Genomic DNA, 21,711 nt, shown 5'->3' on the forward strand with positions numbered 1-21,711 from the left:
CTGATCCATCTCTTACAGGCATGGCCAAGCTGGTGCTGCAAGAGATGCTGTCCTCCCCCGGCTTGTTCGTAGATCATACCATGGGTTTGACCCATTCCTTTTTTGAATTGTTTTTCAGGCCATGGGTGAATTAGCAGGGTGGGGATGTCTCTGAAGGAGATGGCAGGACCCTGGGCACTATTTAACAAGCCGGACAAGCTATGACAGAAAAAGGGCTCAGCACAAGGGGGATGTTTGCTGTTACATGGAGGCTTATGCACGGGCCAATAAATAAAACCAACCATATTCCTTCCAATATAACAGGCAGTATTGAAAACCAAGTCTTTCTTGTGAAACAGCTTGCGTCTTAAATTTGCATTCAAAATAATAAAGCAAAAGCTCCTACGTGCACTGTGGAGGTTGTGCCTTGCCAACGTGCCTTTGTTGGATGTTTTACTTTCTCCCTTACGTTTAAGTTTCAAAAAATCTGGGGGTGTCTTCGTTTGAAGGGGTCTTGTATTTGAAGGGAAGTGCTGTGTCAGGAAATGATCTGTTCAGGTACAAGAGCTCTCTGGAAGTGGAGGCCTCCATGACTTACGGTGTTTCCTCTTGTCTCTCCTCAGCCCTGCGTGTCGAAGATGGAGGGTGGCGTGGATGGTCCCATAGGGATCCCGTTCCCTGATCACAGCAGTGACATCCTGAGCAGCCTGAATGAACAGAGGAACAATGGGCTGCTGTGCGATGTGGTCATCTTGGTGGATGGGCAGGAGTTCCCCACCCATCGCTCTGTCCTGGCCGCTTGCAGTCAGTACTTCAAGAAGCTCTTCACCTCAGGGTTAGTGGTGGACCAGCAAAATTTGTATGAGATAGACTTTGTGAGCGTGGACGCCCTGTCGGCTCTGCTCGAGTTCGCTTACACCGCGACCCTTACCGTCAGCACTTCGAACGTCAATGACATCCTCAACGCCGCCAAACTGCTGGAGATCCAGGCGGTAAGCGATGTTTGCACGGATCTCCTGGACAGGAAGATTCTGGCCAAAAATGACCAGATGGATATAGTAGATCAAATTGATCAAAGGAACCATCTCAGAGCAAAAGAGTACCTGGAGTTCTTCCAGAGCAACCCCATCAATGGCCACCAAGGCAGCCTTCCGTGGACCAACCAAGACTTGAGAGACCTTCAGAGACTGAACTTCCAAGGCCAAGAGGAAGAGGAGGAGCCAGAATGCAACGGCATGGACTTCTACTCGCAAGCCCCCCTAAATGAAAGACCAAAGGTGAACGACTGTGACCCCGACAGCAACCAGGACATGTGGCTGGACAGAGACGAAGAGGAGACCGCTGGGTCCTTATTCCCACCTTCCCAGAATGGACATTACAGTGGACGTAGTCTGCCAGCCCCAGGAGATGATGATGCGGCCCAGGGGGGGCCTCTGGACCAGCAGGAAGCCAGCGACTCCCCCAGCTTTGCTCCTGGGGGGGCAGAAGTGGAGGATGCCGACACCAGGGATGTGGACAGCCTGGCTGCCAGCGCCTTGCTGCAGCAGATGATCAACTCTGTGGGGAGGCAGCAGCTAGGCGATGATGACCGCAAAGATGATGATGGGGTCATGGATTATTACTTGAAATACTTCAGCAGTTCGAACGAGAACGACGTGTATCCGTCCTGGTCCCAGAAGGAGAAGAAGATCAGGGCAAAAGCATTCCAGAAGTGCCCCATCTGTGAGAAGGTGATCCAGGGGGCTGGCAAGCTTCCCCGCCACATCCGGACCCACACGGGCGAGAAACCCTATGAATGCAACATCTGCAAAGTCCGATTCACGAGGTACGCGGGGCAGGTGGGACCTGGGGGCACTGGCGTGTCCTGCCACGGGGCTAGGGGAGGGGAATTGCACAAGCTTCACTTTCGGCTGGGTGGGGGAGGGGGTCGGCTGTGCAAATCTTGCACAATTCTTTTCGCCCACTCTCCTGCAGTGACTAATTTCCGTCTTGCCAGGCAAGTAGATATAAAAGCCCACATTTTCCAAAGAGACGAGTGGTTACAGGTTGCTGACAAGAGGTGTCTTAAAGGGGCCCTGGTGTAGTGTGGAGCGACTTGGGCCTCTTAGAGATAGGAGTAGCTCTCAGGTGTCTTTGAAGGGGGTCCGTGATCAGTAGTCATGGCTAGAGATGGGATATTGTAGAGACCCTGGGGGATTGACAGTCCATGGGAATTAGGGGGTCTCGGGGAGGTGGGTCCCAGCCCCAAATGCTCTCAGCCTGGTGGGGGAGATTTGCTTTGCTCAGTGGGGCTGGGATCAGAACAAGGGGGAGTGAGCATTGATTGCCCCAGCTGACAAGTGTGCTGCAGGGAGGGAGCCAAGTGCAGGCCGCCCGGCCTGACCTCTCTGAACTCACTGTCTGCAAACCCTCCAGGATCAGAGCTGCTCTTGCTGCTGTTGCCTGGTCCTCCAGGATCTGGGAAGGGCTTGGGGCTAGATCTCTCCCTGTCTCACCTCCAGCCCGCTCCAGCAAATCAGGCAGCATGTTTGCCCCGGCAGCATTTCTAGTCAGGGGCCATCTGCGCTTCCCCCTGCCATGGGAGCGCCGAAGAAAGGGCATATTGTTTGAGCAACTCCAGCTCGTCCAAGTGTTACAAAGCGCCCTCCTCCTCCTAGCCTCTGTGCCTGTGATTGCAACGCGAGGCTGGAGCCGGGGCTTCCACCCAGGTCTGTCCTGGCTGTGCCAAGCGGTTGTGTGGGCTGGTGGTGGAGGAGCCAGGTGGCTCAGCCTGCTCAGCCTGCTGAAGAGTTCGCAGCCCTGGGAGCCCTGATGGCTTTGCTTTCAAGGGAAACCGTCCTTTCCAGTGCCTTGGTAATGGTGGGGCAGCATGGGGGGAAAAGTAAACTATGGGGAGGGGCCAGATCACCCTCATGTGCGTGTCAATTTGGAGCAACTTAGTGTAACATAAATAGGTTTCTGGGTGGAGAACATATGAGATAAGGGAGTACCTTGCTGCCGAGGAAGCATTTGGCCCTCACCTTAACCTCTGTTCACCTTGCTGGATTGGGCCCAAGGGGCACTTGTGCCAGTGCATGCCCTGTTGTGTCATTTCCTGTTCTCCCTGCCCCCTTCAGCACCCCAAAAATGCTGCCCCTGCCTGTCCCCAACTGGCCGGCAGGTGCAGGGGGCGTTAGCCCAGCAGCGCAGCAGGGAGAGGCGTGTGGCGCGCAGGCCACACATTCGCTAGCTGGGGAATGCTGATAATGCACTGACTCGCTGGGGCAAGCCGCCAGCCGCACCAACACCCTGCACCAGCTCCGGCTCCAGCCCCGAGTGGGCCTGGCTTTGGCAGCAGCCGAGGACATATGTACCTCCCTGCCCTGGGAGTGAATCTACCAGCAGGCCTGGGGCGGCCTGACACAATATAATGTGTGCATTGTATGTGGGGAGGGGGAGGGGTGTGCACTGTATGCAGAGGGACATATGCAAACACTGCATGCACACGCAATTGTGCACTCTCACGCATCAGATAAGTCTTCTCCATGGTAGGTCTGTGGAGGGGCTGAAGGATGCTGTCTCTCTCAAGCGTGCCCTTGCGGGCTGTGTCCTGGCACGGAGCCATCCTTGGCAGTGGGGTGGGGGGAGCAGGGGACGCGTGGCTTGCCTTGCTGAGTCTCTTTCGGAGGAGAGTTTTGATGATGAGGCAATGCCACCTCATCACTTTTTTGATCTCTCCCTCCTGCTGTACTGCCAGGGCTGCTGTATCTCTCTCTCTCTAGATGCTAGCCTGCGCCCACCACTCGCTCTGCCCAAGCTGGTGGGAGGGCCTGGCCTGGGTGGTTTGCTTTTTTTTTCTTTCCTTTGGATGCGGAGAATTGGATGGAAGCACTGTCCTTCGCCCAGCCCAAAGTTATAAACAAGGCTGTTTCAGACTACGCAGGGGCCAACTTGCCTTTTCAGACCAGACTGTTTGTCCCTCCTCCCCCTGCCTCCCTCCAGGGAAAACCATATTTGGCTGCAGAAACCCCCAAATCAGGGCTGCCCTCGCCCTGTGCAGGCTCCTGCCAGGTTTCACCTGCAGCTTCTTAGCTGGGATGCCTTGTTATTGCCTGTGGGGTTGTCCCACAAAGACCTGCTGCTAGGCCCACTTTTTTCCAACTGCAGTTTTATTGACCTCAGAAATGCTGAGTCAGGCAAAGGCGAGGGTTATGGAAAAGTCTCTCTAGAGGTTAGAGACAGAAATGGCATGTGGCTTCCAGCCATCCTGTGTGTCAGCCCTCACCCCTCGCTCCCATTACCTAGCACCAGGCAGTGGGGCTGGAGGAGGCTGATGGTGCTGACCCAGCTGCCTGGGAAATGCTGGTCCCTGGCATTTTGCCATGTTTATGAACCTCTGCAGTGGTCAGAGTGGGAACAGCCGAGTCCTGCCACCTCTCCTGCCAGCGTTTACCGTCCCTGGGGGTGCAGCAAAAGTCCCCTTAAGCCCCTATGGTTGTGGTGTCACCCATGTGCTTCCCTCCAGATTGCCATCTCCCTTCGCTTTTCCTTTCTCATCGTTCCCTCCTTTAACCAGAACTTGTCAGACCAGACCCCCCATGTCACAGATGTCAGGAGGCCATTGTCTGCGTTGCAGCTGGGCCCAAGCAGAGATCAGGACTCACTGATGCTGGATGCTGTACAGGGAGGTGCAGCCCCTGTTGTAAGGAGGTTGCAGTCTAACGAGACAGGCAGAGAGAGAGAGAGGACGAGGTGGGCAGTGAAGGCTCAGACCAGGGAGTGACTTGCCGCAGGCTGCACAACAGGTTAGAGGAGCAGAGCCTCGATCTCTGGGGCTCAGCAGAGCCCCCGCCCCATGGACAGGGCCGACTCGCAGGCTGCCCCAGACTACTGACACTGGCCATTTCAACTCACACTCCCCGGCTCGGTTTGCCTTCCCCATTTAGCCCACCAGCTTCCCCTTTGACCCTCTCTCAGCTGGGAGGGTGACGGAGGCAGCCTGATGTCAATCCCCTGAGTTTTACTTAGTTCTGTAGCAGCCCTGTTAAAGTGTAATTAAAAAAGAAAAAAACTCTTTAAAAGGGGAAATAATTTTAATTGTTTTTTTTTGTTGTAAAACCTTTGTTTAGAAACTTAGATTCAAGGGAGTGAGCTCTTAGACCATGTGCCCTGAATGTGACCCAGAGCTGTCCCCATTGCCCCTGAAGCTAACCTGCCAGGGGGAACTGGTGTGAACCAGGGCTCTCCAACTGGTGACCCACCGGCCTCGTGGAGCCCATGGGCTCCTGCCCAGTCACTGCTCCCCTCAGTGCTTTTCATGCAGTGATACCATGGGGCTCCAAGCTCCCTCTCCTTCCCCTGCTTCTGCCTCCCCCCCAGGAGTGGAGGCAGGGGTCTTGCAGCAGGAGGGGGCCAAGTTAATGGCTTGAGAGTGCTGCAGACATGACCTCTCAACCTTGGAGAAGTTGGATAGCCCCGGTAAACAATTATGACTCCATGCTCATGCACCTTCCTTCAGATGGTAGGAATGTCTTTAAGCTTACTGTATCCTGTAGTCCATAGCCAGAACTTTCTTGTGGTTACTGCAATCCGTATTAATGATTTGTATTGAGATAATAGCTAGGAACCCCAGTCTTGGGCCAGGCAGTAGTGTATATAGCACAGAATAGAAAGGCTGGGGCTGCTGGGCCCTCCCCAGGGTAGAGCTGGTATCTGGGAAGCAGATTGCCTCTCACTAAACAGGCCAGCACTTTTCGGGGTAGCAGAAAGGTATGGAGTTTGCAATAGTAAATCCAAATAATGGAATGAGGCCTTGGAAGGGGCTAAATCTTTCCACTTCAGGGGTGGCATCAGCCTCCCCTGAACACACTGACCGGTCGGGAGGAGGTTATCCCAGTGAAACAGTTGGTGTCATACTAGGCAGGGTGGCCCCCTGTCTGATTCACTCTGAGAGCTTAGCTCCTGGGTTCCCCCCCAGGCACGGGATGGGCTGCCCTAGAGATGTGCCTCAGGTCTGACCTTCTCTGGGAAGGGCTCTGGGACGCTGCCCCACCAGATTGTGTTGCTCCTGGTCTCCCTGGATGGCTCATGCCACACTATGTGGGTTTACTAGGTGGATGCTTGTCTGTTAAGAACCACACAGAAACCCACCAGCTTGTTTCACGCAGGCTCCCAAACAGCCATTGAATGGCAGCAGCTTGCTAAAATGCTCCACTCCCACCCCCAGTGTCATTGCACCGAGTCACCCCAATCTCTTCCAGGACTGTTTGTTAGCATCCGGCCAAGAGCGGGTGGAGCGTCTGAGGTCGGAGGGACTCCCCGGCCCATGAATTGTAGGAGGTAGCAGGGTTTCCATCCCTATTGGGACCTGGCGGTGCGTTGGGGCGCAGGGTCTGAAGGCTGCGGGCTGACACCCCCTTTCCTTTCTGTCCTTGCAGGCAGGACAAGCTGAAGGTTCACATGAGGAAACATACAGGTGAGAAACCATACCTGTGCCAGCAGTGCGGGGCCGCTTTTGCTCACAACTACGACTTGAAGAACCACATGCGCGTTCACACTGGCTTGCGGCCCTACCAGTGCGACAGTTGCTTCAAGACTTTCGTCCGATCTGACCACTTGCACAGGCACCTTAAAAAAGATGGTTGCAATGGTATCCCATCCAGAAGGGGACGGAAGCCCCGGGTGAGAGATGTTGGCGGCTTGGCCGCCTGTACAGGGAACCCCGAAGACGGAAGCTTTCAAGGTGATGGCGAGAATCAAGAGTCAGAGGACACCACGCAGAGAAACAGCCCAGAGCAGCACTTTGAAGATAGCCCTAACGATGAAGCATCAGGAAGTTTGAATGTAGCAGGGGGGTCGTCTGAGGGTAACAACATTCAAGGACTCTCCTAAACCAAAAAAAAAAGGTGTCACAAAATCTAGTTAGTACTTTCCTCCAATTTCTCTTCAAAGATGTTTCTCTCCCTTTTTAAAACAAAATGAGATATATATATCTATAGATATAGGTATAGATATATATATATATAGATATATATATATATATATGTGTGTGTGTAACGTTTCCAATCTTCTCATCATAGCCAGGCTTCCTTTGGGAAGCTTTTCTAGCCAAGGGCCTTTTCTTTGAAGGCAGATTCTTAGGAAGTTTGGGTTGAGGGTGGCAAGATGGGTCTGTAACATGGAAAGAAGCTTCCATGTAAATCCAAAGCTTTATTTTGTGTCCAGACACACTTAAAACAAATTCTGAGATGCATCTCTTAAAAAAAAAGAAATGATGGAAAAATGCTAAGAGCTGAATTAATTTTCCTGGGCAGTTTATACTTTTGGTGCCTCTGTTTGGCTGGACTGGGAAAAATCAAGCTCAGATTTTTTTGCTTCTTCTGTTTTGGAAAGATAAAGCTCCCGATGCCTGAGATGCTCATCGCAGGGTATCTGATACCTCCCAGGGGTTTGGGTCTTTCCTTCCCTGATGCTGAGTAAATTGAGGTAGCTTTGGCAAAATCGTCCTTCATAGCAGCCCCAGTGCAATTACATTCACTTGCTATTTGTGATAATGGAGGGGGTGGGGATTAAGGATACTTTACACATTGATTTAAAAATGTTTATGCCGTGTGTGTAGACAGACAAAATTCTGCTCCAGACATCATGCTTGAAATGCCTACAGTAAAAACCAGGGTCCTTCCTATAAGTTTAGCACTTCGTCCCTGACTGGGAGTAGGTTGTAATCCTGGCTCTGCTCTCACATCCCTTTGTGATGTCAGGCAAAGCCACTTTTCCACGGGTCTCAGCTTCCTCAGTTGTAAAAATGAGGCTAATGCTATTTGTCCACATTTGCAAAGTGCTTTGAGATCTAGGGAGTCCACATCATGAGGGGAAGACTAACTCTTCTGCTTCCAAGGCAGATGAGAAACAAACAGACAAACCTGTGCACCCTGCAGGGGAACCGCGTGAGATTCTCTTGGACAAGACAGTGGTTTTCAGCTGGGGTGCTACTATTCCCCGTCAGGGGTGCCAGGATGCAGGTACTGCCACCATGGTGACAGCCATGAACATACTCCTGCTGCATTAGGGCTCTGATCAGCCTAAAGCAGGCAGGAGCTGGCTTGGCCATAGCCCTTCCCAGTCCACCAGTGTACCTTTCTTTCCAGGCGGAGCATTGGGGCTGCTGGACCAAGAAGGGCTGCACAGCATGAGGCAGCTCCTGCCTGCTTTAGGGTGATTAAAGCCCTAATGTAGGAGTGCGCTCATGTGCCACAGCCCTTCCTGGATCGGCTGTGCAGTAGGTGTAGGCCAGCTTTATCTGGAGATAGCAACACCCAGTTGAGAAACTCTGAACTAGGTTGAGCAGCACCGACAGTGGTTCTCAACCAGGGGTGCCTCCACCTTCCAGAAAGCGGTGCAGGGGGACTGTGGCTCTGAAAAGGCTGAGATCCACTGCCTTAAGTGGTGGCCTTGTCTGCTCAGGTGGCACTTTTCCTGAGAGCGCTTGACCTGCCTGGTGAGCAGCACATATATACATCCTGTCCCCCACCTCAGAGATGGCTGTATTTCAGCCGGTACTATGTGGTTGTAGATTGTAATATGATATAGCACTAAAAGTCTTGTGTGAGTGTTAGATGTCAGTAGAAAGAGAATCTTGTGGCAACAAAACTAACTCCTCCTTGCATATTGATAACCCTGAGTGGGACAGGGAATATGAGAAAGCAACAAAAATTCCAGACAGTCTCTGATTCAGGGATGAGTTAGCAACACCCGCTTTATTTTTTAGTGCCTGGCTCCGTGATGACGAACTCTAGGTGTAGTAGAGCCAAGAGCTGTTCCATTGCAACTGGGACATCCTGACTTTCCCTTTTACAACATAGCACTTACTTTCTCTTCCCTGTTTATTCATACTCTACTCCCGAATCCCAACTCCAGTCGTGAAGCTATGGTCATCTCTAGGATAGGGCAGAAGCCTTTGAGGCTCACAGTGACCCAGTGATTACTGGAGTGGCTTCTTAACCTCAGCCTTCAGCCTTCCTGAACAGCTGCTGCATGGCCTAGTGACAGTCCTTAGCACTTGCTACATTGCACCTTTCAGCCCAGGATCTCAAAGCACTCGATTCCATGATTATTTAAGTTGAAAGAATTTCTTGGATGAGGATTATCCCGGAGATTTTAGGAATGAGAGCAATGGTGTCAAAGCTCACCCTAAAAAGGAGCTAGAAATGAGAGATGTCCTGCAAAGGTTATTTAGGATTTCCCTTAAAAGATTCAGGGAATCATTATGAGGAGAGAATTGGTAGGGCTAGAAATAAAAGTCTGCTGAAGCTGCTATCCCTTTAAGGCTTAGGGGATTTGGAAACGTCTCTCCTATGAGCACCCTGCGCTGGGTCATCACACACCCTGACTTCTGGGGTATGTAGTTCTGGTCCATTAGACGGGCACCAAAGTATTCACTGTCCAGCAGAGGCAGGGACTGTTATTTATTTGGATCGGTGGTGCTGAAAGCCTTGCGCGGAGAATACCAATGGAACTAAGGTGCTGGCAGTGCCACGGGGCAGAAGAGGCAGCCTGCGGGCCTCTTAATGCAATGCATAGCAGGTTCCTTCAGCATCACCCAGCGCCCTGTTTCAGTGCCAAACAGACTTGGAAGTGACCTGTCTGGGAGATCCTTATGATCGTAGGCCAGCGACTCCTTGAGATAAAGAGGGTCAGGCCCTGTTCTCCCTAACAAAGGCCCCTTCCCAGCTCTCAGACAGCACAGAAAGGTGGTAGAAGTTCATCTGCCTATAAGTTCATCACGGGGGCACAGAAGGGAATTGGTAGGTATTTACTCAAGGCGCCCCCGGGGGTTACAAGAAACAATGGCCACAAGCTAGCAGAGAGCAGATTTAGACTGGACATTAGGAAGAACTTCTTCACAGTTCGAGTGGCCAGGGTCTGGAACGGGCTCCCAAGGGAGGTGGTGCTCTCCCCTACCCTGGGGGTCTTCAAGAGGAGGTTAGACGAGTATCTAGCTGGGGTCATCTAGACCCAGCACTCTTTCCTGCTTATGCAGGGGGTCGGACTCGATGATCTATTGAGGTCCCTTCCTACCCTAACATCTATGAATCTATGGTAAAACAACTAGAAAATTACACCCACAGCTGAGCTGAGTACAGGAAAGAGGCAGGTGTTGCTTTCAGCTTCTCCAGCATGTAGGATCTTGTCCCAATGTAGCTCTTTGGCTTGGGGGTGATGTCTTACCAGTAGAGCTACACTGGGGCAGTCCTTCGTGCGGTCTCAGTTTGAGCCAAGTAAAGGTCATTGTACTGTCACGTGCAGGAAGGAGAGTTGCTGCGCTGGTGTAAACACCTTTGTCCTAGTCCACCAGGCTACCGTGTAGGGCTTGAGGGATGTCACTAGCAGTCCTGGCTCTGTGATCTGAAATATCTCCCAGGGGTCACTCCCCAGCCTGTTCCCCAGCTCTCTAGCGAGACAAGTCCCTGCATATAGAGACAAGTAGATGGGTGGGTACACAGCACACCCCGCTCCAGGTTAGGAGAGGACAGATAAGGCACCTTTCAGCCATTCACCTGGTTTTTAAATGCACAGTGTAAAATGAAAAGAGATTCTAGTCCTTTAATTTTAAAAGCACTTTTTAGATTCTTTTTTGTTTGTTTTTTGATTTCCAAGTGAGAGCAGGTTTGGCTGAATGTAATTGGAGCGGGAGTGAGATGGGCGTGTGAGGGGGGAGGGGGCGCGTGGCGGGGTCGGGGGGGAGCTGGATGTTTATTTAATGCAGAAAAAGCAATAAAAATAAAAAACCATTATAAAAAATATATAAAAAAACAAAGAAGTCTTAGCACTTTGCGATGGAACGGGTACTTTGAGATCACTTTATCTTAATTTAAAAAAAAAAGCAAAAGCGAAACATGTTTACAAGTCAAAACCAACTTCTACGGAAAGAAATTATTATTAAAAAAAAAATTCCTAAATTTATTTTTGTAAGAAAAAAATGTGTATATAGATATAAAAAAAAAAGAAAAATCAATTTCCCTCGGCAGAACCCAACGTATCTATCACAGAGTAATAAACCCAGAAGACCCACCATGTGAGGAATGATGCTAATTAGGTTCTGTGACATGACGTGAAAACAAACCCCTCAGAAGTGATTGCACTTCACAAAACAGAAGCTTGAATTTTAGGCAGGAATCATGGTTTCTTTTTTTGTGTATTGTTTATTCCCCCCTGACCCCCCCCCCCTTTTTTTTTTTGTTTCTTAAATGTCTTATAGCCAGTGCTAGCCCAGATGTCTCTCCCATCTCCCCCACGCCCCGTCCCCTGGGAACATCTTAGTTCATACAGTTCTAGGTAGAAAGAAGACTGCTAAGCTGACCGACAGTGCTGTTTATCAGGAGAAAAGGGCCCTGGGATGGTAGGTGCCCCCGTGCTTGTCTTTGGTTGATTTCGGAGGGTCGGCAGAGGAGTATACGCAGCCCCTGTGTACATAGCTTCAAGCTTTACTAATTTAACATTCCCCAGCTCTGCCTGTTGCCATATAAATATCAGCCGGTGCCACCCCACTGTTTGGACAGCAGTCAGTGCAAAGGGAGGCATTCAGGTTTGAAATCTATTTGCTGACGGCTAATGTGGGACTTCAGGATCAGGGCTTAAAGATGATAATGTGCAGAAACCGCCTCCCCTAACTCCCACTGGAGCCAGGATCAGATTTGAGAGATGGAGGGAGATCACCTTTCAAATTAAATCAAGGGAAATCGGAGTAGTCCAAAAAAGAAATGGAAATAAATCCTTTGTTGATTCTTTTCACCCACCATTTGGCCAGACCTTTGCCCAGATCTCAGCATGGGATCTCCATTTTCCTAGCGTTTAAAGTGAAAACCTGTTGGCAACAGCGCAGAGGGTGGTTCCTTCCTCCCTGTCGAAAGGTGCATTAATACCGCTCTCCCCTCCCAATTCTGTCCCATGCAAAGAGGGTGGTGGGAGGCAGGGGAATATCCCATGACCTGGGCACTAGATGGACAAGGCAAGCCACCTCTTCCAGGGATGAACCTCTGCTTAGCACTGGCTAACTCTTGCATATGCAAAAACTAGTGTGGACTTGTAAATAGACAGTTACTTGAGGTTCTTTATTGTAATCAAAAGTTGTGGTATCTCTTTTCTAGTTTGTGTTTCCCCCCCTCTCTCCCCTGCTTTTAAAGCTTGTGTTTCTCTCCACACCTCCTTCTGCCATTTGAAAAAAACAAACAAACCTCTCTCTTTTCCTTCCGCAACGTGGACAGCAAAAAAAAAAAAAAAAAAAATTACAAAAAAAATTAGTCTCAGGATTCCTACTGGGGAGAGAGAGAGAGAGAGTGAGCAAGCAAGAGTCACTCACACACATGTGCCCCCTAGATCTATGCTAGAGGGTACCCGCCTGCCTCTTTACAATGCCAGCCTGCCCTGTTTCATCCTGAGATCTCTTTTTTGGAGTTCTTTTCCTCTAAGAAGCAGCATGCAGGGATGGGACTGTTTTGAATGGGGCAGGGCTAAATTTGGTCTCCTTCTGTGTGAAATCTTCCCAGCAAGGAAAGATAAGACCTGAATTGAAACCCCAGATCCAGGGTCATATTCCCAGTGACAGCAGGCGCGTAGTTTAATCAGCGTTCCCCCTGCAGAGCTCTTCTCGGAGCTCCCCTTTTGGGGATTTAACTCTACTAAGGGGCAGGATCCAGAGTCCTGGTCTGGGGTTTGCATTTGGCTCTGTCTCCGCTATGGCAGAGCATGGAGCTCCGCTGCCCCCTTGCTCCGGGTCTACGCTGACCCGAAAAGAGGGCGGGGGGGTCCTCTCTTTCTCTCACTCTAACCTTCACCTCTTCTCCCCATCCCCGTTGTTTGCAGTGATGGGCTTGGGAGCAGGTCAGCGATGGTTTATTCTGAACAGAGATACCGCACCTTGTTTGTGATATGAAATGCTTTGACCTTTATTAGAGATCTGGGGATTTGATGCGTGAGCTTTGAGTGGCGCTAGATTCATGCATCAACATGGCAACACTTTAGCACAAGCCTTGATAAGTTTGCACTAAACAAAAAAATCCAACCAACCAACCAACAAATGATTCTCATCCCTTCTCCCTATAGGGAGACTAGGAGCTCCGAGTATGTTTTGCCTTAACCTTATGACTTGTCTTACTCTGTGTAACAACCAACGACGGAAATAATAGTGCATGCAAAAACTCCCCAATCGTATACTGTATATAAGTATTGATTTTTATTGTTGTTATTATTATTATTATTATTATTTTTAAATTCAGGTTGTGATAAAGTGTTGCCAAAGATACTGCTGAATTACATTTCAGGAAAAAAACAAAAAAAAGTAACTCCTAAAAAAAAAAAACAACCAACAACAACAACAACAAAAAAACAGCAATTTTTTTATTACTGCCTGTTTTGATTTCTTGGTACAAAAGAAAAATGTAATTTCAGTAGTGGTAAAACTGTGTTTGTTTGCATATGTGTGTCTCAGACAGTGGTTCCCTCTAGGCAGGGGGACTGGGGCCTTCTTCCAAGCTCCTGGAAGAGGACTAAACCCTTAACTGATCAGAGATTGGGATTTCCTCTGAAGCATTTGAGCTAGCTTGGGCTTTTTGGACTTGTCAAACATCCTTGCTACAGGAAGAGAAGGGCATGGCCTGGCTGTGGGCTTGATTGTGTTCCCACGTTGGCATCAGTGGGGAGAATGTCTCACCGTTACGGAATCAAAATTGGGCCTTTGGGTTTCAACACTAAGAGATCTTGGGATCCAGCCCACCCTGGCACTGTGGGAAGCAGAGGAAGCCTTCTCAGATGCTTACGACTCAATAGATCCCCCCCATCTAGAGGGAAACCCGCCCGGACACACGTGCTGCACCGTGTCTACCACCTTGGCGGAGCACAGAGAAGCCACTCCTGCTTGCATTCTTCCTCTAGGAGACGGCGGGATTCCTCTCCGCCGTGTGCACCGAGGGCCTGTCGAGCTGCCCGCCTCACAACTGGGAGACTTGTTGGAAGCTGTTCTCTCCTCTTTCCACCCCACTCCCCAAATGCAGCTAGTGAATGTAACCCGCGGACATGGCCAAGGGCTGAGGACAGAGGGCAGAGAGGTGGGGAGGGCCAGCTGGCCGCCTGGGGAGAGCCTGCTGGCATCCGGCTTAACGGGGACACGAACAGAACCGTGAGTTCCCACGACTTCTTCAGTGAATACCAAAGTATACTCCACCCTCACCGCAGAGGTCCTGAGGGGCAGGCGGGCAGGGGGTGGGGGGCAGGGGGGAGCTCTCTGATGGGATCTGCTTTGATCTTAAATCAAACACTTTCCCATCAGAGTGAGCTGTAAGGGATTCACTTCTCTATTGGCACAGACTAAAGGCTCTTGGCCCTCCCCAGTGCAGGGAGATGCGGGCCAAGGGCAGTAGCTTCCTAACGTGAGCGTGGGGTGTATTTTCTTCTCCATTGTCATGCTGTAACCATGCCTCATGTATGTCGGTTTATTTCTTCTGTCCCCTTCCCCTTTTCTCTGATCTCCTTTCAAAAATGCTGCATCTCCCCCAGACCCACCACCCCCAGCAACGTGCCCCTCAGCTCCAGCCGGACTTGAAGGCTTTGCTAGCAGACATCGACCCTGGTGGAGCTTCCAGCTCCTCGGCTGGGGCAGGACACTGCTCTCTCCATGTCCAGATTGGGTTGGGGAGAAGGAGGAAACTTCAGGGCACAAGGCAGATCCCATCTGTCCTAAAGTCCATGCAGCCGGTGGTGCAGGAAGCTGTCTAGGCTGCAGGCAGGTCCTTGCCCCTCCAACCCTGAGTCAGGTCCTGCACCTAAACATAACAACCTGCTTCCCCCCCACCCCCCCACAAGCCTTAAGCAAACCCAGACGGTGTGGCAGGGATGCAGCATCTTGGAAGGCAGCAGATTGATTCTTTGCACTAACTAGCCCCATTTGCTTTGATGGGAAACTGTCCTGTTGCACACATGAGCTGAGAGCAAGCCAGGGGCTGTTTCTAAGAGGAGCCCGGGGGCAGTGACAGGTGAGGATGGGAGAGAGAAAGTCACAGGCTCAGCCATTCCTCTTGGTGATGCCGGGCAGGAGAGGGGCAGACTTGTCTCTCCTGCAGGCAAAGGGCTCCTTTCTTTTTTCCTTTAGTGTCTGATGATGTTTAACAATGCGAGTGGTTTGGTTTCTTCTCCCTTTCTCTTCCCCTCCCCATCCCCGCCTCCTCTTCAAAAGTTCTTGATAGTTACACCTAGATTGTAAAGATGGGTCTGGGGACCCCAGGCCCCAGCACCGGGGGAGGAGGGCTGGGAACACATCTGGTAACACCGTTCCCAACTTTGTGGTGGGCTGGAACCAGAGCAAGAGTCCAGCTGCGAGGCAGGGGCCGGGGAGCAAACACAGATACTTGCTGGTGATCTCTTTGCAGTGCAATCAGGTTGTCCATCGGTCAGTGCCAGGCGGTATCCCCGAGTGGGTGTTTCTGTCCTGTGGGAGGCAGGTGAAAGGCTCAGAACAGTCTCTTCAAATGTCCCAATCTCAGAAAACACCCACCCCACCCTAGACCATTCATTCAGGGTGCTCAATGGCTGCCTTGGTGAAACCCCACCACCCACCCTCAGAGGAGCAAGGCCAAAGCCCAGCTTCTCTCTTTCTCTCTCTCCCTCTCTCGAAATGCCAGTGTGACGAGCGTTCAGGAGGCCTGATTCGACTATTTAAAAACATATATATATATTTATATTTTCAATTTATTATGAAAGTTTTATTTAAATAAAGAGGAACACTTTTTAAAGAGCAGTTAGTGAGTTGTCACAAGATTTAGCTTCCTTAGTTGGGGACCCAGGCTTGTCACATTTGTATGGCCTGGGACGAGTAACAAGATGCTGCATTAAAGTTATGTTTTCTAAAATTACATATATATATATATGTGTGTGTGTGTGTGTTTGTATGTGTGTGTGTATATATATATATATATATACGTGTGTGTATGTGTGTGTATACACACACATACACACACACACACACACACACACACACACGGAGATTAAACTTTATTTTGGGGTAGGTGGATCTAAAACTCCCCTCACCTTTCCCCAGGAACGAACTGATCCGATGTCAGAAGGAAGAGAGAATATTTAAAAAAAAAAAAAAAAAAAAGATGGGGCCACATTTTCTGCGTCTTTATATATAATCTATTTTAAAAAAAACCAAAAAAAAAAAAATTACAAATTCTATATATAAAGCACTCGCAAGTTTCATCAGTTTTATGTGTAAACTACTTTTTGTGGTATCTGGGTAATGAGTGAGGTGAGACAAGCACAGAAAAGACATTCCATAGATTGTAACTTTGATAGTTCTTTATAAAGTGTGGGAGACGAGACAAAAAAAAATAAAATAATAAAAAATGCACTTTTTGGGGGCTTTAAAAAAATAAACTATATATTAAAAAAATACATGCAACAGTTTTGTCCTTCTTGTATATAAGAACCACTAAAAAAAAAAAGAAAAAAAAGGTAATTAATAATCCAGTCATTAATAACTTGGGAGTTGTTTTGTTTTGTTTAAATCTCTTTTTTCCCCCTCCCCTCCTCTTAAATTCAAAGAGAATTTAAAATAAATTAATCAAAATCACTGGTGTCTTGATGGGGCTGAGACATGAGGAGGTGAGAGAGGGAGTTTGTAGGGTTGGAGGGAACCGGTCCCTGCCCTGCTCTGTCTGAGGTGCTGCTGGGTCCCCTCGGTGCCACCATGCCCTGCCCCATCGTGTCTGGCTGAGTGGATGTTCAGGGCTCATAGGATCCATTGCAAACCCGTGTCTCTTCCCCGTGGGTGGCGTTCACCCGTTCACCCTTGCAAAGCAACTCCAGACAGGAAGCCCTAAGACCAATCTCTCTCTCCGCCTGACGAAGGGGAGTGTGGGGAGATTGAGCCAGTTGTTCCTCGGGAGCTTTTAACTTCACCCATTTCCCTTTGCCCCATCCCATGCCTTTGTGGCGTTTTCTCTCATGGCTGTGGTGGGGTTGGGGAGATGGGGGTGGATGTGTTGCTGGCTCAGGATGCATGTCTCTTCCCCCTTCCGGCTCCGAGTCAGGACATGGGGTGGGATTGAGGCCAGCAACCTGCGGGGCAGACACGTTTCTGTCCACGATCCTGAGCTCCTCCAGTGAGGCCATTCCTGTCTGTTGCCTGCATCCTCCTTCTCCAGTGCCCTGTGCTCTGACTAACCCCTCTTGCGAGGCAGCTGGACTCTCGCAGACACGGAGAGCCTGGGCATGTGTGCTCAGCTTCCCCTCGGCCAGCTTTGTAGGTCTCTCTCTGCCCAGCCCCGTGGTTGTGAGGGATCTGGGTCTATCTGCCCCAACCGGGACAAATCATAGCTCCCCAACCCCAGCCAGGTGCAGGCCTGCCTGCCCGGACAGCTGAGCGCTGATGGCCAACAGTGGGTGCCTAACTCTTGAAAACTAAGCCCCAAGTCTGTGAGGCAAACCCCACAGCTGGCTGGAAGCCTGTGGTGCTAGGCTGGCTGGCACCTGCTGAGGACCCACTGACGGCCGAGCCCCACTTGCCCCCAGTTGCCCTGGGTCAGTGCTTGGAAGCCACTCGGGATCAGTCTGGTGTTGACTGGTAGCAATGCGTAGTTTCCTGCTCTTTTTTCCCCCCGCTCTTTTTTCTCTCTGCTTTGTCTCCACTCTTTTTTTCCACCCTTTTCCCCCCCTGCTTTTTTCCCCACTTTTTTCAAGCCCTTCCCCCCTCCCCATTTTTCCCCCTGCCCTTTTCCCCCTGCTTGTTTCCCACTCTTCCCCCACCTTGCTTTTTCCCGCTCTTTTTCCCCACTCTTTCCCTGCTGCTCGTTTCCCGCCCTTTTTTCCCGCTCTTTTCCCGCCCTTTTTCCCCGCTCTTTCCCCTGCTCGTTTCCCGCCCCTTTTTTCCCGCCCTTTCCCCTGCTTGTTTCCCGCTTTTTTCCCGCTCTTTCCCCTGCTCGTTTCCCGCCCTTTTTTTCCCGCCCTTTCCCCTGCTTGTTTCCCGCTTTTTCCCCGCTCTTTTCCCTGCTCATTTCCCGCCCTTTCTCCCTGCTCGTTTCCTGCTCTTTTTTTCCTGCCCTTTTTTCACGCTTTCCACTGCTTGTTTCCTGCTTTTTTCCCACCCTTTCCTCTGCTCGTTTCCCGCTCTTTTCCCCTGCCATTTCCCCCTGCTCATTTCCTGCTCTTTTTTCCCGCCCTTTCCCCCTGTTCCTTTTCCACTCTTTTTTCCACGCCCTTCCCCCCCGCTTTGTTTCCCACTCTTTCCCCCACTGCTTTTTTCCCGCCCTTTTTTTCCCCCTGCTCTTTTTCCCCACTCTTTTACCTCAGAGGGCGTCAAGCTCAGCCCTGCCAGGCACAGGGCTCTTCTCACCGCTGGGGACAGGGGAATCAGAAGAGGGCGTTTGGGAGCCAGTTGCTCCCCTGCTGTCCCACATCAATGACTTTCTTTCCGACCAAGTGGTGGCACTTAGATCAGGATCTGGCCCTTAGCAGAGAGAGGCCATATCCTCTGACATAAGCAGGGAAGGCACCAAGCGGAGCAGGACAGGGGCTGGGGATAGCGACCAAACCACTCACAACAGCCTGCATCTGAATATTGGTCCCATCTTCACTGCACAGAGCAGGGGTTAAACTCTGCTCGGCCCCCGCTGGGCTCTGCTGGCACTGGCAAGCCCAAAGGCAATCTCCAGCCTGGGCTGGGGGAGCTCAGGGGTCTCTCAGAGGATTGTCCCGATCCCGGCTGGGCAGAGCCTAGCAGGCATAGAGGCCGTTTGGCCCCTTGCCTCTCTTGAACCAGCCCCATCAGCAGTCACCACCCCGGTAGCCGCAGTTGCTTTCAGCCCACAGCAGTGAAGACTCCCAAAGGACACCGCAGCTTCTGCTAAGGGCCGTGAGCAGGATCCTGCAGTCCTTCCTCAGGCAAAATGACCACTGAAGTCAGGTCACAGGAGCAGAGGAGGCCAGCAGGAGCTGGGGACAGTATGGGTGTGGGTGCACGATGGCACCGGCTGGAGGTCAGATCGGCATTGCTTTGCCGCTCCTTTGCTCACCTGTGCCTCCCTTCTGGGATCAGTGACCGTCTTGCTGCAGCTCTGAGACGAGGTCCTTTCTGAAGGTCCCCTCTGCCGGGCTCAATCCCACGTGCTTAGTTCTGAAAAAGGCCCAGCTTCCTGCACCCAAACCTTCCTCTCCCCTTTAAAACCTCCCCTAAAATAATAAAGGAACCTGGCTAACTGTGCGTGGCCGGGTGTTGCAGGCTCTGAGCACAGTCTGTCTGGAAAAGGAAATCCTGACCGGCTCTTCCCCTTGCTGCTGCTGCGAGCTACCCCGGGAGCTCAGCCGCTTGCTCCCTGCAAAGCAGCCGCCTCTTGCAAAGGGGCCCCCTTCATAGCATAGGACTCCCTGTCTGCAGGCCTCGGGCTTCTTCGGGGGCGATCCACACACAGGCTCAATGCTGCCGAGGCCAAAGCGAAAGACCCAGCATCTCCCTGTGCAGCGGGCTCCTTCCCCGCAGCAGAGAACAGCTCCCCGCACCAAACCTTGCCAGTCCCGTCGCCCTGCTCTGAGCTGTCCTGAGGTCCCAGCTTTTTTTTGCTTTTTTTTTGCTGGGGGTAAAGGGTGGGGCAGGAATCCTGTATCTTACTATGTAGTCCTTGCTCCTTTTCTAATCAACTAGTACCAGGTATTCAGGGCTCCTGCTGACACTTAATGGAGGCAGGCTGGAGAGAAGGGCTGTTTGCTCTGGAGGCCTGGGGTTTATCTTTCACTATTATTCTTTTTTCTTTTATTTTTTTTTACTGCGGGGTGTTCAGGCCCTGGGGGGAGGGGTGCCTGACATGAATTTCAGGCTTGCACAGGAACCGTTTCCTCCCCTGGTATAAGAACAGCCCATTTCAAACGCTGCATTTGATTATTTTCTACTCTTGGGCAGGTTTGGTTGTTTGACTAAAATCCAATCCATTGTACGTTCCTTTCCATCTATTGTACTGTAATAGAGACCTGTTCATTTTTGCACTAATAGATTGTTTTTTTTCTCTCTGACTCCTGGCATCCGCTGCTTTTACTCGTATCCCGGTCTCGTTCCTGGCCAGCCCTGTGGCCCGGGAGTCGTCGACCCCTGCTGGCGGAGTCGTTGCTAGCACCAGGCTGCCCGGGGGGCTCCTCTGCCCCAGCACTTGTCATGCTGGGGGTGCTTCCCACTCCTCCCCCATGGCTGGTGCTCCTGCAGGGCCTCCTTCTGCCAGCTGCTTGCTCCCACACCAGTGCCTGCTGGGACAGACTGGAACTGAGGAGCCCTAAAGTCCTGCCTCCCTCTCAGCTACTCCCCATTTTGCAATCTCCCCCACCCTGCTGGGACTCATAGTGCCCCATTGGGGCAGCTTGGTCATGATGGCTCCTGCATCTGCATCTGTGCTCCAGTGCAGCACTGGCTGCCGGCCACTTTCCATCGGGGACCCAGGGTTGTAGTGAACCCCGACCCTGCCAGCTGTGCTGCTGTCCTGCCATCAGGGGACTCTACAGCGGGTGCAGGAGCCCAGCCAGGGCAGGGGCTGTTTGGCTACAACACGCTGCGTGTTGGGTGGGCTCCGGGGCACACCCAGGCCCTCAGTGCATGTGCACCTCTGCCGTGCAGGGGAACGTCCCACAACTAGCACCAACATGGCTTGCCCTGCTCTGGAAGTGGGGGCCAGGGAAGTATCTCAGCCACTTGTCACAGGCCTGGATGGAGTCTGTGTCCTGTACTGTGCCTCAGTTTCCCTTTTTGTTAAATGAGGCAGAGTCTTCCCCGCCCCCTGCCCGTATTTATATCTCGGCATGGCTGGCAGGCAGGCAGTGCAGCTCATTATCATTGGAGGCCCTTCCGCTGGGAGAGACGGGCTGGAGGCGCAGTGGCCATCCCCAGCCAGTGGATCTGCTCCTTCTGGGGTGCAAGTACAAGCGGCACTGATTCCTGCAGAGGCCAACTGGTCCCCCTGGAGAAAGGGGCAGCTATCCTAGAGCCACTTGCTCTCGCACCAGGCTCGACAATGCCTCTTTGTGGAGGGAAGCAGAGCAACCCCCAAAGGCCAGTCCCCAGCACTTCCCCGCTGCTTTGGCCCGGTGGGTTGAACTGTGCGCCCGCACCCCCAGCCTTTCCCTCATGCCCCTGCTCTTGATTATTCATTAAAGGCTAGATGGCACGCTGAGGCCCATCTTTGCTTATTGTCTTAAAGGAGCTTTCCTGCCTCTCAGCATCCTAAGCCTCTTGCCTTTGCTGCTGCAAAGTGCGATTTGAGGCTGCTGATGCCTGGATAGCAATACAAGGAATGATTGTAATCCGTGTTTTGCACAGATTACTGCCTGGGAGGCTCCTAATGCCACGCCTGCAGCCTGCTGAGGCATGGGGCTGGCACTGCCGCTTAGTGCAGCGCAACCTGTCACCCAGCGGGACCCGGGAAGCATATGGCAGCGACTTAAAAGAGTTGCCATGCCAGGTCTCGGCCTCACTGCACACCTTGTGGTAGAGGAGGCATCGGAAAAAAACGGGAGCCCCTATATAGAGGCTGGGTGGTGCTTAGCGAGCTCTCACACCTCACCGGCCCAGAATGAGGGCAGGTGTTGCCCCATCCTAAGGATGTGGGCACTAAGGTGCACGAAGAAGCAGTGATCTGTTGGGGTCAAAAATAAAGCCAGTTGCAGAAACAAGAGCAAGGACCGGGAGTGCTAGCTGGCATGCCTCTGCACTCACCATTACACCATACT

At 51.5% G+C, this 21,711-nt stretch overlaps 1 protein-coding gene across 3 annotated transcripts in view; it reads left to right on the forward strand.

The window, feature by feature from the left end:
- ZBTB7A (zinc finger and BTB domain containing 7A) overlaps positions 1–20,010 on the forward strand; it is a 36,304-nt gene extending 16,294 nt beyond the window's left edge. For all 3 annotated transcript variants that reach the window (XM_019485392.2, XM_006278677.4, XM_014608842.3), the window contains exons 2-3: positions 603–1,804; positions 6,396–20,010. In XM_019485392.2, the coding sequence (XP_019340937.1) occupies positions 618–1,804; positions 6,396–6,849 (1,641 nt within the window). In that variant the 5' untranslated portion in view covers positions 603–617 and the 3' untranslated portion in view covers positions 6,850–20,010. The remainder of the gene's footprint in view (positions 1–602; positions 1,805–6,395) is intronic.
- The last annotated feature ends 1,701 nt before the right edge of the window (positions 20,011–21,711 follow it).

This window comes from Alligator mississippiensis, chromosome 16 (assembly GCF_030867095.1).
Source record: "Alligator mississippiensis isolate rAllMis1 chromosome 16, rAllMis1, whole genome shotgun sequence".
In the NCBI taxonomy this organism is placed as follows: domain Eukaryota; kingdom Metazoa; phylum Chordata; order Crocodylia; family Alligatoridae; genus Alligator; species Alligator mississippiensis.